This window comes from Indicator indicator, chromosome 10, assembly GCF_027791375.1.
Source record: "Indicator indicator isolate 239-I01 chromosome 10, UM_Iind_1.1, whole genome shotgun sequence".
Lineage (NCBI taxonomy): Eukaryota > Metazoa > Chordata > Aves > Piciformes > Indicatoridae > Indicator > Indicator indicator.
In genome coordinates, this window is record NC_072019.1 from 21,588,395 (window position 1) to 21,606,758 (window position 18,364).

At 39.8% G+C, this 18,364-nt stretch overlaps 1 protein-coding gene across 1 annotated transcript in view; it reads right to left on the bottom strand.

Moving 5' to 3' along the window:
• The window catches only part of TESK2 (testis associated actin remodelling kinase 2), a 69,501-nt gene that overhangs the window by 15,971 nt on the left and 35,166 nt on the right, over positions 1-18,364 (bottom strand). The window contains exon 4 of the mRNA XM_054384364.1: positions 5,166-5,312. Coding sequence (XP_054240339.1) covers positions 5,166-5,312 — 147 coding nt within the window. The remainder of the gene's footprint in view (positions 1-5,165; positions 5,313-18,364) is intronic.

Consider the following 18,364-nt stretch of genomic DNA (forward strand, 5'->3'; position numbering starts at 1 on the left):
ACAAGACATAACACATACTCTGGGTAAGGAATTTGAAAGAGTGAGTGATGAAGTGACAAACCAGGAGTCCAGACTATGGGCTGGCAGAAACCAAAACCAGTGTCTTGAGCTAGGTTTTTGAGACAGGGGAAAAACACTGAAGACTGTTAAGAGGACATAAGGACTGTAGGCATAGCAACCAGAATGCAGAAAGACAGCTTGGATAAAGCATCAAGCAGGAGCAACAGGAAGAAGGCAACTGCAGTCAGACAGACAAGGAGACTGAACAATGAAATTGCATGGCATAACTGGGAGCAAAAAGAAGAAGAAAAGCCTTTGAAGAAGGATGAAAAGCCTGACTGGAAGCTGGCACTGTATGCTAGCAGAAGGGATTGGATAGTTGCAGAATAGACAATGATTGGTCTTGGGAAAATGGGCAGACTCCTAGATGTTTGCTTCTCACTACCAAGGAGTCCCTCATGTTTTCTTTCTGCTCCAGCTTCACAGCAAAACCACACAATTTGTATTAGCAATAAAGCAGCAGGCACCTGTGCCATGAATCTCAAGGGTCCAGCCCTGCAAGTACACAACATAATGGCATTGTTTTTTTCCATTTTTTAAAAAGAGGTAGGAAGTTGCACAAACACACACTACATCGAAAAATTAATACTGCACAAAAGATGGAACGTAAAACGTCCTGTAAGAACTTTCATTCTTCCCTTTATGCATATGCATTAAGGTAAAGTTCTTAATTACCTGATCACACAGACAGTTTTCCACCTGGCACTAACGTCTTTTAGTGTGTGCAATGCATTCACACTGACAGTGGATCAGGGCAGTACATAACACTCCTGGGCTACTGTTTTCAGGACTCTGGTTACTCTTGTCACAGAAACAGTAGGGTGAAAAAAAGGCTGGGAAGAGATAAAGACACAGACTTGGGCTGGAAATTAAGGTCTCCTGTCTTGTGATTAAGACTATTGCAGCATTGCTTGAGGACCTGGATTGTGGCCTTCTCAACATCACAGGCAGATTCTCTGACAAAGAAGCTAGTCTAACAAGATCTTTGAGAGACTGATGCTAATCTTGCACTTTCTCTGCCTCCAGTGGTCAAACCAGTGCTGTAACACTTTCAACATCCTCTGAGGTCAGTGAACACATTGTCTTGAACTGAAAATGCCAAAGTCTTAAAACATATTCCAAATATCCAGTGATATTCTTGCTTTTAATCTCTTCTGATAATGCTGAGTTCATTAAGCTCCCTCATCTCAGAGATACTGTAAGAATAAATTCACTGATACTAGGATAGTCACAGGTATAAACTGCCAAGGAAATCAACAGTGCTTCCAGAGAAGGGTTTGAATGCACTGCAAGTGCAGTGTAAACAAGGTGTTGAAGGAACTCTGTGTCATAGAAAGATATTTGTTTTGAGGGGTGAGGTACAAAAGGATTTTTTTATATTATTTTTGCAGACTGGACACTTCTTCCCTGTGCCTTCCAAACACTGCTATTTAAATTGTAGGTAATAGAGGAGATGTTGCAAAAACAAGTCAGATTAAGAGAAACTACCACTGGCTCCTGGTGAAATACTTCCAATATTTCACATTATGATTTCCTTTTTAATGGCTGCATTTTCTATAACTAAGTCTTTCAGAGTTAGAACTCATAACCAGACCTCCTTGAGAATCACTGAAAGACAAAGAAAATCCTCATGATTCCAGGATGCAGATCTTCCTTATGCGTATTACAATGAGTTCCAAATAAAGAAGTTATTAACAGGGTTTGCACTGGTATGGATAGGGAACAAGGGAATGAGCCAAACAGGCTGGTTGTCATAACCCATCTATGGCTTAACATCTGTGTAAATCTCTTTATGATCAGTCAAAAGTCAGGACATCACATTTATTGACTTATAAAATGTACAAGTCCTTGCCCATACATCTATTATCTGCAGGCTAGAAACAGCCAGTCTGACCACTCTTACCTTCTGAAAGATTCAGTTTAGGCTATTGCTGTTGATCAGGGCAGATCAGCCTGATCAGCTACAGCAGCCTGAGCCCAGAGCCCAAGGACTGAGCTGCTCCTGATATGGGTAAGTATTGCCTGCTTTGGCAGCACACTCTCTTCTAACAACCACTGCCTCTCCCTTTGACAGAAGGGCAGCAGGAAGGGCATTAGTGGGTTGTCAGGGCTGACATCCCCTGTGGGCTGCCACATCGACTGTAATGACCTACATCTACCCTTCTCCACTGTTTTCCCCACTGGCATTCTGCAGTATCAATGCTGTCCTGGTATCCTCCACGTGATGCAATTAGGAAGAGAGATCACCGAGTGTCAAACCCACTTATTTTTCAATATTAGATTAGCAGGGGGACAGGAACTTTTTCTTCTTTAAATTTTTATGCATCTACTACATAACCATATAATGCTACTGTCAGCTCAAGACAACTCTGCTGCCACAACTGACAGACCGAACTTTATGTATTCATGCCACCTGCTCCAGGAAGCTGCAGGAATTATAGGTCTGCCAGAAACAGAAGAAGAAATGCAGAAGTATGGGTCTAAGTTAATCCCAAATAATTTTTGGGATAGTAAAATTCATATTGCAGGGATAATTTGCAGTGAAATACTGTGTTAAATGTAATAGGGAAAGCATGGAGACATCACTGTTTCTAAGTTTCTTACAGAAATACCTCACTCTCCCATCCTGCAAACCCAGGCTCTGTTCTGACTTTTGCAGATGTTGAAATCCTCCACTTTGCCTTCAATTAATTACTAAAACACCCAAATCAATTACTGAAGTTCACTGAAATAAGAAGGACAATATAGAACAGTATAGAATCTGCCCTTGTTCAAACCAGATCAAAAGTTCTCTGCTAAGGAAAGAGTTCATCACATGGCCCTTCAGCTTGCTCACACGCTGACTATTTACTAGGACAAATAACAACCATTCAGCCCACCACCAGTACAAACCTGGAAAACACAAAGCACATCCCTTAAACAGCAGTGAAAGGCCACAGTCTGAGAGACAAAAAAATTGGTGACAGGTTTTTGCTATGATTACTAATTTTTTTTTTTTTGCCTTGGAACAAAGTGACTTCTTTAAAACTTAGCCAACAGGGAAAACATTTGCCCAAAAGGAGAGACATTTTCCCCAAGAGATTTAATTTTAAAGCCTATTTCATCAATACAATAATAAACTAATAAAATTCAAAAGTACCTGGGCATTTAAGGCCTAGTGTTTCACTTACTCCCCTTCTCAAACAAGCAAAAAGTTAAACAAATTAATTTAAAAACAAACAAGCAAAAAAGCCACCAACCCAATGTCCCCAAGAAACTGGAAAATACAGAATACAGTTGCTGACTTAAACTTTTACCTTGACAGCTTCCAATGTGAACCACACAGATACTATACCTTTAGTGCTAAGAACCATCCAAACACAGCATAACTGCTAGCAAGTTCTTAGGATTTGGTTCACTGTTTGTTTTTAAATAACCCTTACTACTTCCTGTGGTCACCCATGAGTTTGTTGCTGCAGTAAAGTTATGGACTCCTCCCAGCATTTTCTAAACAACATTCAGCAGTAGGTAACACTGAAGCATTGGTAGGGCAGGGGACAGTGACACACAAGTATGCAAAGCTTTGAACAAAGGCATGCACAGAGGTCTCAGGAAATGGATTTTCATATGACTAGCCATAACAGCGTGTGTTACAATAAATGCTGCAGGCAGAGTTCTCCTCAGTTTGAGTCCTTGCAGTAACTCTACCACTCTTAAATGTACTAAAATACATCCTGAACTGCAAAGAGAGGAGGACACCAAGTTATCTTTTAAGTTACTTTTATGTATCTCTTATCCATGTACTCCAAGGTGACTGAAATGGAGCTGAGTGCATCATGGTCAAAGTGACTTTGAGTCAGGGCATTTTACATAAATTTTATATTCTTCCTTACAGAATTCAGCACCTTTCACTTAAAGGGACACCCAAGAAAGTATTCCATGACTTCACTGAAATACTTCTCTCACCTACCTGTTGAACTATTTTTCCTCCCTTGGCTAAACACACATTCTTTATCAGTCTAACATGGCACTGAGGTAGCTTTAAAAGAGCTAATACTGAATGGAGGGCTAGTAGGCACTCACATTTGCAAACAAACAGCCTGTGCTGCAGTTCTGTTTTTAAAAGCTCTAATTAAAAAAAAAAATCCTTTTAGGCTGAGATAACATTCTCCTGGATGCTTTTGATTGAAGTGACATGATGAAGTCTTCCCAAGAACAGTTTTGGAGTACTTCCATGCTGCAAACCCCCACTGCTATTAAACTAGCTCATTAGCTCTAGACAACAGGACAGACAGGACAGCAAAGCCCTCAGTACAGGCTAAAACAGAGGGCAAGAGCCAGTGTGAATACCTAGGCAATTTGTTCACAGAGCTTAATGCTCCTACATCAGTATTTCTAGCTGAGCTTGAATTAGCTAGCTACGTCAGCCAACTAAATTCATACAAGTTGTCACCAAAGCAGTTACCAAAAAAACCCAAAACCAAACAACCCAAAATGAAACAAAAAAACTCCAAACAAACAAACAAAAAAACCACAAAACAAACCACAAGTCTAAGTGCATTGAAAACTCTGCCATTCTGGAGGAAATCTTGACATTTGAGAATTTCAGGCGAACTGCTTTATCTTACTGACTTTAGAAATGGAAGAAATATAAACCAGGATTGAGGACAACACTTAATGATGAATTAGTAATTAAAGGTCACTCTTCTTAGTCAAGATTTGTGAAATGCATGGGGAAAGAAAAACAACGAGATTTTAAAGTGTATTTGTAATAATCTCCTCAGTTTGGGTTCTTTATACCATTGACCTGCTCCAAATGTTAGATTATTATGCTTAATTATCTAGGGATTTAAATGTTTTACTGAACTGTAATGCAGAATTAAAAAACCTTCTGCAGATGCTTTCTGAGAAATCCTAATCTGAACACATTGAAGGAATGACCTTCCTTCAGGATGGTTATTTTTGAGGGAAGTTTTAATCCTATGAACTGTATTTCAATTTCTTTCTCAAAATGTCTTGGATCAAACCTTATACAATAGCAGTTCTCTGATGGAAGGAGGAAAAAGAACCAAGCATCCAATTATAGTATCTTCATTTTAAAGTGCACTTAATGTTATAAAAGGTACCTTGGATGTAAGATCTCGGTGGAAAATGCCTTTATAGTGAAGATAGCGGATCCCCATAGCAATGTCATATGCCAGTTTCACCCTCACTGTCCAGGGAAGATGCTGGTTACTGTCTAACAGCTGTTCCAGGTTACCACAGTTGATGTACTGAAAAGACAAAGCAACAATTGTAATTAATTATTTCATTTCATATATTCCCAGGAATGATGTATTTTACATTACACAAATGTCCTCAACTCAGCTACACATTACTTTTTTTGTTGTGGTTTTTTTTTTTTTTCCTTAAGGGCTGGCAGGCACAAATTTTGCAGATCAAGAGAGGCTGAAAATGTCTCCCCTTACCACCTGTACCAATGCATTTAGGTTAAAGACATTTAAGGATGCATGCAACAGCCACCACTGCATTAACTTTATGGTATTTGAACAGACCCTTCAGAAACACCTCCAATGTAGTATCACTCTCTCGTTTCAGTGTGAAGAAAATAAGGGCAAAAAGGATGAAGAGCTGGTTCTCATACAGAGTATGTCAACAAAGAGAGGGTTAACTACTCCAGTGTAGGTCATGGAGCCTGATCAAGATCCCAGATATCAATTCCCTAAACTGAAGCAACATCAAAGGAAAATATTACAACATGGTGTTGTAAGTTATATTTTTTTACTGCTCTATCTGCAAGTGCAATCTGATTCTCACTGTGTTCAATACTACTTCAACCTCATCAAATGGTAGTCCTCATTAAAAGGAACCTACATTAAAGTATAAGGTAAGTGCTATAAGAGAGACAAAGCAGCACCCCAACGATGCCAAGTCACATAACCCAGCAGGGTTATGACACAGCAACTCCACTCCTATGGAGACCCTTTGTAATGCAACAGCAACTACGCCATGGTTGAGTAGCTTCTTGTTGCAGCCCCAGCCCCAGTCTCCTCACTAATAACAGAAGGACTAGCTCACTCTGGAAGGAAAAGCTGGCAGCAATGCACTGACTTCTCTCAAGAAAATCCATGCAACGCAGACAGGATGATTTGCTCCAAAGCTTGCTCCAAGGATCTAACAGTGCAGCAGGCTGCACCAACTTTGCTCCCTTGTGCCAGGCAGTTCTCTGACTCCATCTCAAGAGGCTTTGCATTTTCTGTGTCATTCACTGAGACAAAAACATGCCACCATCAGTGCATTAAAACAGAAAAATCATAGCTGCAGATCTTGCCATTTCAGAAGCTTTGTACTTGCTTGTATTTAGCCAGGCTTGTGTGTGTCTCGGAGCCTGAGGCACAAGGCAAACGTGACCCACACACCACGCAGCATGGATGTAGCTGATCACCTTGAACTACACCCACACAAACCAGATTCTACTAGCAAGTCCAGGAGTCATGGCTGACTTCCTGGACAGCCTGCAAAAAGCAGCTTCTTCCTTACAGTCAGGCCTCATCTTCTCAGCTCACCAGTTAATTTTGAAAGCCTTTTTCATCACAAACACAAGTTTCACAAGTTAAGGCAAATGATGCACAAACTGATTTTAACTGCCACAGAGCTTACCAGGAGGGGACCTCACAAAATGGCACCGGGCTCCACTGCTCTCCTGAGCTCCACTGTGCATCCCTTGGGAACCAGGTTCATCCCAGCTCACAGACAGCAGCACATTTCACTGGCAGTCCAGGACTTGACCCCTCTCTCTCCCTGCTCTCTCTGGCAGCAGCTCTGTCAGCTGCTGGACAAGTTGGGAAGTACACATGCCACATGTGGACACACAGGGCACAAAGCATCCTTACCCTCAGCATTTGCTTTTCTCCTTTAAAGTCTGAAACACTGCTCTGATCAGTGGTATGCATCCACCTCTTGTCCTTGAGTAACAATCAAGGCAAAGGGTAAGTACAAGAATTATTTCATTGCACTCAAGGTTTTTCAAAGAATGATTGACAATTAGCTCCAGTCTGGGCCACATTTTAGAGCTGGTATCAACTAACTTCTCCTGTCAAAGCAGATAATCCCACAAAAAGATGCCAGGGTCTAGGAAATGCTCCAGTATTTAGCAATTCATGTTCTTATGACTACCTCAAGATGCTATTTTATATCTTTTGAAGAAGAAAGAGGGCAATGATATATGAGAAATAATTACAAAACAAGATACAGAAAAACAGAATGCTTCCTTGTATTGACTCTTTGTAGACCAAACAGGCAAAAAGCAACTGCATTCTACAATTAGGCAAGGAAAGCTCTTGGACCCTAGAGACTAATCTGACTGACATTTTAAAACGTGCTATCCTGTTCTTAAGTAGTATAATTTTCTATCAAACTATTCTCTTTTGTGCTGAAGTCAAGATAATTTAATTACTTGGAAATTTGTGCTTAGTGCATATCATTTTGCAAAATAAAATGCCTGCTGGCCCCTCTCCAAAATCAAGGCAAACAAGACTTAACACACCAGCAATAAAAATCAAATGTTTAGGACTGCTACAACCCAGGCACTGCAGCTGGCAGGGAAGGGAGTTGATCAGATGACTACACTGGAAACTCGTAATTGCAGGCTGAAGCAAGCCAGAGATCTCAAACAACCTGTCCCTTATGCTAGGAGTTTGTGTATCAGGAGAGCGAAGCAGCTCTGGAATAGGTCACTCAGAGGCTACGCCATCTCCCAACCTTGGAGATTTTCAAGACTCAACTAGACAGAGCTGCAGCCAACCTGACAATGTTGGAAACAATGCTGCTTTGAGCTTGTCCAACTTTGATCTTTCTCTCTCATTGCTTTTATTTGAACTCCCAAGGGAGCTAGATGACCTTAGAAAGCACTCAATAAAAAAATCCCAAACAAACCACAAAACAACATTGTCCAATATCATTCTATTTTTTTTTTTAATCACAAGTTGCCAGCTGGCTGATGGAAAAAGTGCTGAACAAGATTTCTACATTAACTTCACCTATATCCCCAAGCCTCCTTGGAAGAGTGCAAGCAGCACTTCTCATCCAGTTATGTTCAAATCAGAACAGTATTGACCAACCTAGAACAGAAGGCACTAAAGCACCTAGTTCAACAACCCAGACAAAAAGTGATACTTATGAACCATTTCACCTTTCTGATTGGGCAATATAATGTCCATATAGCACTACCATACCTGAGTTCATTGTCGAGAGAATACGAGGGGGAAGGGAATCCCTGTAGGCTTTTCAATCTGATTAGGGTTAAACTGTGCCATAACATGACAGTAATTGCCCTAGAAATGCTAATAAAACAAAACAAGGAACCCATAAGAGTATTGACATACCTAGTGAAATGTGACAATAGCTAGCTACTATTTTAAGCATGTTTGTGCTTTCCGTTTCAGTAAAGCAGCCTACTGATTTGATCCATTGCTGCCATAGTAGTTAAGTGCATCTAATATATCTATATCTATGCATCTATTCCACCAGCATCCTTCTAATCAAATTGGCTTGCACTGCAAGAACTGGACTGTAGCACGGGCTGGGTGAAAACTGACACACACAAAGGACACAGCACACCTGAGCTGCAAAAGCAAGAATAAACCTGACTATAGCACATATGTAAAACCCCCTAGGCCTCCTGTCCAAAACTGCAACCTGTCAAGTGCTCAGACATCATTCACTAGAGGTGTAAGTTCTGACTCTAATTTCTAGTGTACTTCTATGAAGCACAGCAGGCTGATCATCAGTCATGGAATCATAGAATGCATTGGGCTGGAAGGGACCTTTAAAGGTCATCTAGTCCAACCTTCTTGCAGTAAGCAGGGAATTCTTTAACTGCATCATGTTGCTCAAGCCTGATCTTGAATGTCTTCCACGATGGACCCTCCACTACCTCTCTGGGCAACTTGCTCCCAGGTTGCGGGTGGAACACCCTCATAGTAAAGACCTTCTTCCCATGTCCAATCTAAATCTACCCTTCTCTAGTTCAAAAGCATTGACCCTCATCCTAGTGCTACATGACCTTGTAAGTAGTCCCTCCCCAGCTTTCCTGTAGGCCCCCTTCTGGTGTTGAAAGACTGCCATAAGATCTTTCCAGAGCCTTCTCTTCTCCAGGTTAAACAACCCCAGCTCTCTCAGCCTGTCTTTGTAGGAGAGGTGCTCCAGCCCTCAGATCATTTTTGTGGCCCTGGTGAATAACTGAACCAAGATTTTCTTATAGATATCTTTAAGATTCTAGTTCATCTCAGATCTTAGCTGGCCAGCAGGTAATATTTACACACAGAGTCCTTAACTGTCCCTTAGGAAAGCAGCACACAGAGTTCAGTGCTCGCTCCCTCAGTGCCACGTAAGTAATCCAATTCTTCTGGTCATTCAGGCTGGTAATGCAAACAGCCAGCCTGATGGCCTATTTTTTTCAGAGCTCTTCAACCATACCTTTTTCAGAAGAGACAAAAAATCATGTACATTATTTCCTAATTGCCAGTACAACTGAAAGAAAAATACTACTTGTTTTTAATCTCTTACCAGCACAAACCTGCTCTGTGTGGTAAGAGTATCCTAAAGGTTAGTAAATGCACCTCTCCCAAAGAGAATACTGGATTTTGTTTTGTCCCTGAAACATTTCAGCGCTGGTACAGTAAGGCTACAGTGCACACATCATCTCAAAGCATTATTCTACTACAACAACAACATTGCATAAGTGTGCAAGCAACTGGAGCAGAGATCTGATCAGGCTGTGACAATGAAAGCGAAGGACATTGCATTTCATACAGAGACCTCACAGCTAAATGGAGCAGTGTTCAGACCTTTTCAAGCTCTGTATCATCAGGTTGCAGTGAAACAGCTACCCATTATTCCTGCTGTTAGCTTTTTGCCATGTAACACAACACTCATTCAGTTTACCTGGTTGCCAGAGTCAGAAAGCAACTGCTCTAGGTTGTTTATTTTTGCATTTACTGCAATTCAACACCACAAACTGAGTACTGGTTTAAAAGAACAGTTTAGCTAACAAAATTATTCTTTCCTAAAAAAAAAAAATATCCATGGCAAGAACTCACACTTTTGTTGATAGAAGTTCAGTAAACCCATATTGCTCATGTGCCTCCCAAGAAAGAGGGCAGCAGCTTCTTTGAAGGAGAAGTTACACAGAAGCTCATTCAAGCATAGGTGCTTTCTGGATCAAAGTGCCTTGAAGAAGCTTCTGATGTTATAGCCTAATGCTACAAAATGCAAAAGCAGCAGTATAATACCTCCCTCCCACACAACAGTCAGGGCAGAGGGAAACATGCTACTTTAACCCAAGAAGAGCATAACAAGACTGCTTTCTTGCAAGACACTTGGAGTCACATTATCAGACTCAGGCATTTGATTTAAGGGATAGCATATAGTGCTTCATTTCAGGAGGCTAAACTGAACTTATATTTTATCCTTCAAAATTAAAAAACCCCAAAAAGCAAATCAACCCAAATGTTTAAACATACTAATATGAGAGCTGGAAGCTTTTAAAGAAAAGGTTTATCATATTTATGATTCCAGTAGTTACTGCTTAAAAACGACTCCAAATATTGTCAAGTTTCAGGGTGAAGACTGAAGGGAATCACAAAGATTTTTCAAAGCTATTTTGAAAACCTGTGCTGGTTTGCTATGTAGGGCTATATAAATAATCCACCATAGACTGCACAGGAAAGCCAGAAATAAAGTTGGCCTGCTATTTACCCATCTTTAAATGTCACTGCTTGCTATTTTAAAAAGCACAAATAACCACAAGACACCCCTATATGGTAGCCCCAATGTTGCCAAAGCAACACGCTAAGTGGTTAAGAAAGTAGGTGTAAAGAGAGCATGTAAGATAACAGACCAAATGAGGTAAATAAAGAGTAAGAGCTCTGAGGACCCAGAACATTTCAAACCAAACACTGAGCTAGTAATGAATTAACATACTGGACAAGACCAATGATGAAAGCAGGCAGAGAAGCAGGAGGAAGGAGAGACTACAATTGCAGCTGTAGCACCTTCAGTGTGGAGAAGTAAGAAAGATGTCAGAGCAAAAGCCAGGCTATGGACTTGGATTCTAAAGGGACACCTGGAGAGCAAAATAATAACATTGCAGACATCAGCCAAATACATTGCAGCAGTGTCAAAAGAGACAGAGCTTGCATATTTGTATAATTTCTAATGCTAATAATTTCTAATTTCTAATTCTAATATTTGTATAACTTCTAACTTTCAAACCTAATAAAAGAAACTTGAGGTATTTTCACTCACTCAGCTTTCTGCAGAAGTGAAAAAACCAAAAATTTAAACGACCCTTTTCAAGGAAGGCACAAGCCAGTCTTTGGTTCTCATATGTTTAACAGTCATCTGTCACACTCAGCACTCTGCATGACTACTTTGAAGGTTTCTGGCTGCAAGACAAGAAGCTAATGTACCCTTCTGCCACAACTGGCATAATTAGCTACAGTGGGAGGACTAGAAGTTTCCTCATTTCCCCCAACTGTTTTCATTAGATTGATCTGTGCAGAACTGGCAAAAACAGATAGTATCAGTATGTTCAAAACTACAATATGAGATACTACAAGTTGATGCACTGAGACTGACTACCAGGTCAAACTGAATTTGAATTGTTTTTGAAGTTCATCGACCTCCATTATAGAAAAAAAAAAACAACCAACAAACAAACAAAAAAGTTTAAAATCTTACAAAACCACCTCAACCAAGTACCTCTGAGCAGTAACCTTCCACTTCCATTAACTATCTAACACATTGATTGCACCGAACAAACATTATAAGAGAACAAATTGAGTATTTAATTTGGGTTGTAAGGGTACATTTTTGGAGAGTAGGTGAATTAATGCTGCCAGGGAGCAAACCACAAGTACTGAAAGAGTCAGGAAATGCAGGTGAAGCAAGCACATTTCAGAATAGCTCAAACTTTTTTGATGAGAAACCAGAAGGACTCAAGTGGCAAGGAGCAACAACCTGACTGAAAGGACAGAAGAAAAGCCAGAAGTCTTCCCTCCTAAAAGCCCCTTTTCTCTTCTGCTCCTCAGCTTCTGAAAACTGAAGGAAAAAAAGTCTGTAACCTAAAGTCAATTTCTTTTCTGTTTTTCAACCAATACAAACAATTCATTTTTTTCGTATTTTAATTGCTTTTTATTAAAAAGTATTAACCATTGCAGGATTAATATCCCCTTGCTTTACAAAGTGTCAGCTATTCATAGAGGAGAAGGCAAGCTTTCTCATGGAAGGGCCATAGCCCAGTTACTTATGAGAGCTCAAAATCAAAAGCCAAGAAACACAATAGATCTACCTCTGTTTCTTCTTCAGTGTCAGTTGTGGCATTGACTGATTCACTGGCTCCTCCTTCTAAAAGGGCATGTACAGGCATGACTTATTTTATAAGGGCAAGCAAGAACCAACATGCACCAACTCAGGAAGGAGCTCTAATGAAAACCATTTGCTGCATTCCAAACATTTAAGTGTGGGCATGGAAAAGAACATGTCAAGATTTGTCTTCCTTTAATTCTCTAAATCCAACAACTCTTATGGTCAGCATGCTGAATTTATCCCTTTCCTATCATTCCATCCATCAAAATCTAATGTTCACTTGGTTGCCTGCTGCTGGAAACAGATTCCTGTAAGTCAGGCTTCAACTGCAGGCACATAGCAACAATGCACTATTGCAACCCATACGTACTTCAGGAAATAAGCTTACTTTGTTGGAAGCGGAAAACACTCCCAGTATATCTATACAAACTGACCTTGATAACCACTTTTCCTGTAATTATATTAGTGGAAAAAACAGAAAGCAAAGAAGGCCTAACCAAAAAATGCATTTATAATCCGAAGTCACAATTATTTGGATTCTAAATAGAGCCTGTGCAGATAAGAATCTGGGATACAGCAAGCTAGCAGTGGCATAAATTATCACACAGACACAGAAGATTAAGTACCTAGTTGCTGACACAGGCAAGGGAAACAGCATCTCTGCAATAACACTTCTGTTAAGAGCAGAAGGCTCTATCCATAATGACAGCACTTTGAACATGCTATACACTCAGTTCTGCCTAGAAGCAAGCTGTAGCCCATGACAAGGCGCCTCTTATTTAAATAAGGTCTTTCTCACCTTCCCCACAAAGACCTCAGCAGTAGCAGCCCACAGATTATATGCCTGTGAGATTCCAGATAAATAACCCATTTGCTTCATTTTTTGAAGTTTATAAAATACCTACAAGGATCTACTGAGTGCTAAAGTTAACAGCACACAAATATCTCTCATAGTACAAACTTCGTTGACATTCTTCACAAATAACACTGGGTTTGAGCTGTTTCAAAGTGCTTTTCCAAGCCTCAACATTCCAGCTGTGCTTCAATGTCCATTTATATTTGAGGGTGCTCAAAAACATTATTAGCAATTATAGAATGCATCAAGATCCCCTATTAACACTGATGCGTGAGACCAAACATTAAAAACATTTTCTTGCCCAGCTCAGTTTCTGAATGGTTTGGATGTCTGATAAGTGAACTGAGGAAGTGAAATTACAAAGCACTTGTTAATTCAAGAGTATGTTTCCTGGGGTCCAGGGTGAAGGGGGTGGGGAGAGAACACTACAAATAAACTGAATTTACTGCAAAATGTGTTTAAAAAAAAAAAACAGACAAAAAGTATCTATTTGGACAGCATCTCTAACCTAGACATATCTCCATGATACCAGAGAGCATCAATAAAAGAATTGCAGAGATTGCAGATCGAAAATGTTTTTCCTTTTCTTTTTTCTTTTGAGACTGATGAATGGTCCAGTAGGCTCACAATGAGTGTCAAAACACTGATACTAAAAATCCCTCCCCAAAACACACACACACCCACCCCACCTGCATTTGTGTGCCACACATACAGGGAAGGAAAAGAAAGAATGACACAATGGGTCTTGCTGTTTGCAGTTCAACGTTTATCTGCCTCTTATCTTACTTTCTTCTGTCCTTGAGACATTCTAAGGAGGAGAAAGATGTTACCCACCAGCAAGATATTCAGTAATCCTTCATCAGAATACACTGCATTTAGATGCACCTGTCTCAATTAAAATAATACATTAAAATGTTTCTCTGTGCACCACTATTAAGGCTCTGAAGTGATGAAAAAATCATCCTCCCATGAGAGGGAGGAAAAAGGAATTAAATCCAACATATAGCCTGTGTAGCCAACGCAGAAAGAAGGGCAGAAAGAGGGGGTTTAAGCACAAGTTCTTAAGCTCATACACAGACATTTAGGAAAAAGACTAGTATTCAAAAGTTTACACATCCAAAAGTTCTTACTGAAATAACTGGTTGCTCATCACTTCTGATCTAGCACTTGTGTGCATAATTACAGCCTGTGTGCCTGGAGTTAGACTCCTGTTTTCAAAGTCTTGGCCTCTGTCTTTCCATGAGGATTTCTTCAGTGTCTCCGATTATAGTACTTCCATGTGAACTTTCTTCTCTGTGAGAACCCTGTGAGAAGCGTAATAGGAACACACAACCTGTGATGTGGAGTGGAGAATATTGTTTGAGCCAGATGCTTGATCTGCTGCCTGCCTTCCATGTCTCTTCTGCAATCCTTTGGTCTTTCTTCTGCTGGTCATTACCTAGTCAGTCCTTCTGATTCCATCCCAAGATCCTGGTGTGGTACGGATGTCTCATGGGTCTAAGAATGTATCTGGGCAATCTTTATTTTAAGCTGCTGTATACATGACGTTGGAACAATGGTGAAATAACTGTAATGAGCAAGCCAACCTTTCCATGCACCTGGCTCTTCCAGTGCATCCCATTTGTGAATTCTCCTTATCAGCTGCCTCACATACTGCACCTTACAGGTGCTACATGCAGGGGTGCATGAAAGTGCCTTGAAGTCTAAGCATAGCAGTGTCTGCAGTAATACCAGCTGGCAGTGTTAGTGTGGACAACAGAGCTTAATGCAGATGTGTGTGGCAAAAAGCGCTGTAAAAACGTTGACTGCTCCTTTAACTTGAAGGGAATCCACAGAATTCTTTGAAATTGTGCACATTTTCAGTTTTTTTTGTTTGTTTTTTTTTATATATATATAGCTGTGTCATAACCCCCAGAAAAAAATTTACTACAGACATCCTTCCAGACATGTTAATTTTTAGCTTGGGCAAGATAATTGCTGTTGGAAAATTTTGATGTGTTGCACAGTAAAATAGCTTATTGAATTTGCCACTGATGGTTTTATCATCAACTGTAATCCATTATTTTCAGACAAGAATGCTGTTATGTAGTGGTTTGGAAAAGACCTTTTTTTTTTCCCTTTTCCCTTTTTCTTTTTTTCTTTGTTGCAGTGTATCCCCTAAAGCTCATCTTAATGAAAGAGCCTGTGGCTTTTGAGGAGAGAGGTTTTTTTCTTCCTAATAAGTTCCTTTGTTGTAATTGAATTTTTTTCTTCCCAGTGTTTCCTCCCACCAGCAATAATTTAAGTAAACTATAAATGCAATTAGTGGAGTTCCAGTCCTTTGGGAACCTTCCTTTTTTAGATTTGTTTTGGGTTTTTGTGTTTTATTTTCAGAAATTGCACAGAGTGGGAATCTAAAAAAAACTGCAAAAGCTTAGAATTCTCAGGATTGTTATGATTGTGCTGAATTATCCTTTTACAAGACATTAAATGTTAATTCTTCAAGTGAGAATGCTCTTCTGATATCAGCTTTCACAAGCAGAATCTGTCTTTGAAAAGATTTAATTTTGCTTCTTTCTTGTTTTCATCACCTCAGTTCTTAGGTACCTTTCTGTGGAGACCCTTTGACTCTTGAATGGACAAAACCAGACAGACATCACTTAGGTCTCATCTTCTGAATCTTCACTCTACAGTAAAAATTGTGGGCATATATTGCCTTCCAGATGGTAACTGCACACTTGGGAGAGTTTTAAAAAGCCCTGGAACAGCATTTCTTCCTGCTCCCTCCTCCCCCCATCTCCTCTAACACTTGCTAATCCTTGCTGCTATTCCACCAGTGTGATTCATATTGTTTGAATAACTTGAGTTTTACTTGCATAGCACTGCAAATATTTAACTCTGCTTTGGTGAACACAGCAGGCTCTCCTGTCAACCCTAGAGAACTTAATGTCTTCAGAACTGTAGTTCCTATTATCAGTCATTCTGCAAATATTCTATATAGCAAAGGAGTTGTTCACAGTTTATGTTTACCAGCTCAAGCTTAGTTCCTGGATAAGATGGCTCTTATGGCTGTTCCTCAGAAAGAGAGAATAGGTGCAGTGCTAAGTTGATTAGCCTGAGGTTGGAGATAATCAAAGAGAAGATGAAAGTTGTGTTAAAAGTGGCACCTAGTAGAAAATTAAAAGAAGAGACTCTCAGCTTCATCTTGTTAGAAAATGTTACTCATCTGCTGGATACTGCCAGTACCACTTCTAGCAAAAAACTCCAACTATTTGGAGAATTGTTAGGAAAACCTTTTTCTTCAAGTGAGAATGAAGGTTTAGGTATTACCTAATGTGCACACTCAGACCTTGCTGATTAAAGCCTTCCAGATCAGTTTGTATACCTTAATATCTTGTGGATTTCATTAGCTACTCTTGGTTACTGGATTCTTCCTTAGGCACTTTATTATAGTCTTTTTGACTAGTACTAAAAAAAGAAAACTCAGGAGGAGCAAGAAAGCAGAGGGCTGGGGTATGTTTTGAGATGTCTTGGTCCTCTGTTTCTGATCAGATTTGGTCCCTAATTCTGGTCCAACTTGTTTGCATTTGCATATATAAAGCATCTACCTTGAGTGTATTTAGAGGTCTCCAGCAATACCTCAAGTCATTTTACTTTCTGGTCTTGTTGAACTGGCAACTTTTGACTTTCTGGAGGAATGAAGGGAGCAATGGTGCAGACTTTCTCATGGACGTTTTCATTGGCAGATCTGAGAATATACCTGTTTATTCTACATGTCTTTGCTTTAGGGGAATGAGTCATGATACAGAGTAAAAAAGATGGAATTTCCTTTGAAGCAATTAAAAAAAAAACACATTAGCATGCTATGATGACAAAGGACATATATCAGGATGACTTTCAGCAGCCAACAGCTGGCATTTTTAAATGGCTCCTGGCTCTACGATGGTGCAGAAGAACTGCTGTTTAAACTGGGTAAGAACTCTAGGTATGTGTAAAATTCTGCAGATTAAATTGATCCTTATGATCTCCCAGCCAATGACAAGCAAGACCTGTGGATTAATACAGTACTAAATCTCCACTTGTAGGCTTCATTCTTTTTGTCCTTGATTCAGATATTTTTCATAGCATTCAGTAGAGCTACAGCTTCACTTTATATACTTCCCTGGGAAAAGGAACAGGAAGAGTTCTTTCAGTGGTGCTGTACTGCTGCCAGTGCTGGAAAGTGTAATGTGTAAAGGCAGTCTAGACCTTTGCAGGTATAAAATCCAAATACCAGAAGTGTAAACTTAGCCTTACTGAAAGTATACCAAAGGTAATGGATCTTTTGTTGAATTGTGGCTACCTTGGGTCCCTCCTGGTATGGACTTAGATATTGGAATTTAATATATTTAGTTGCAGCAAAATATTCTTTGACGACAAGAAGGGTTGTGTGGTATAAAATTAGAGTACCTATTGCAATTATTTGCTTGTTCTTTTTGCTGCTTTTGTTGTAGGACTGGAAGTCCAGGTAGCACACAACTGTGTTATTTCCTCTGTTAATTTGATTGTTTGGGTTCATTAGTTTTTCCCTTACAGGAGTCATTAAGAGTCAGGCCTTGCATCTACTTGCTTCAGGGTCAAGAGAAAACCATTCATCTGGATCCCAGGGATTTGACCTCTAGAGAAGAGTAATGGTAACTTTGTTTGAAGCAGCAGTAGTTGCTCTGCCTTAATGATGGAGAACAGTGTGAGAAGTTCACTGTAGGGCCTGAGGAGAAGAGTAAGGACCATGGCAACAGAAGTAGTGTTTAAAATAGAGCAGGATATAACTCAGGTGTTAGGAAGACTAGTCTAGTCTGTAATGTAAAAGGTGAGAAATTATTCCATTTCGTCATTGCAACTGTGTTTTCCAGCACAAACCAGAATGGATTCATCACACGAGGTGTCTGTTAGAACTGTTTGCTATCTGCATAGTAATTTGTTTCTGTTCTTGACAAAAACACTCTTCTTATCTCACCACAGAAAAAAAGGTTGCAAGCTAATAGATGCTTTGAAGTATCTAGTTAATTCTATCATACTTTTAAAACACAGAACTGTGGAGTCTTTTTACTTTGGAAAATAGAATTAAGGTAAACCTACAAG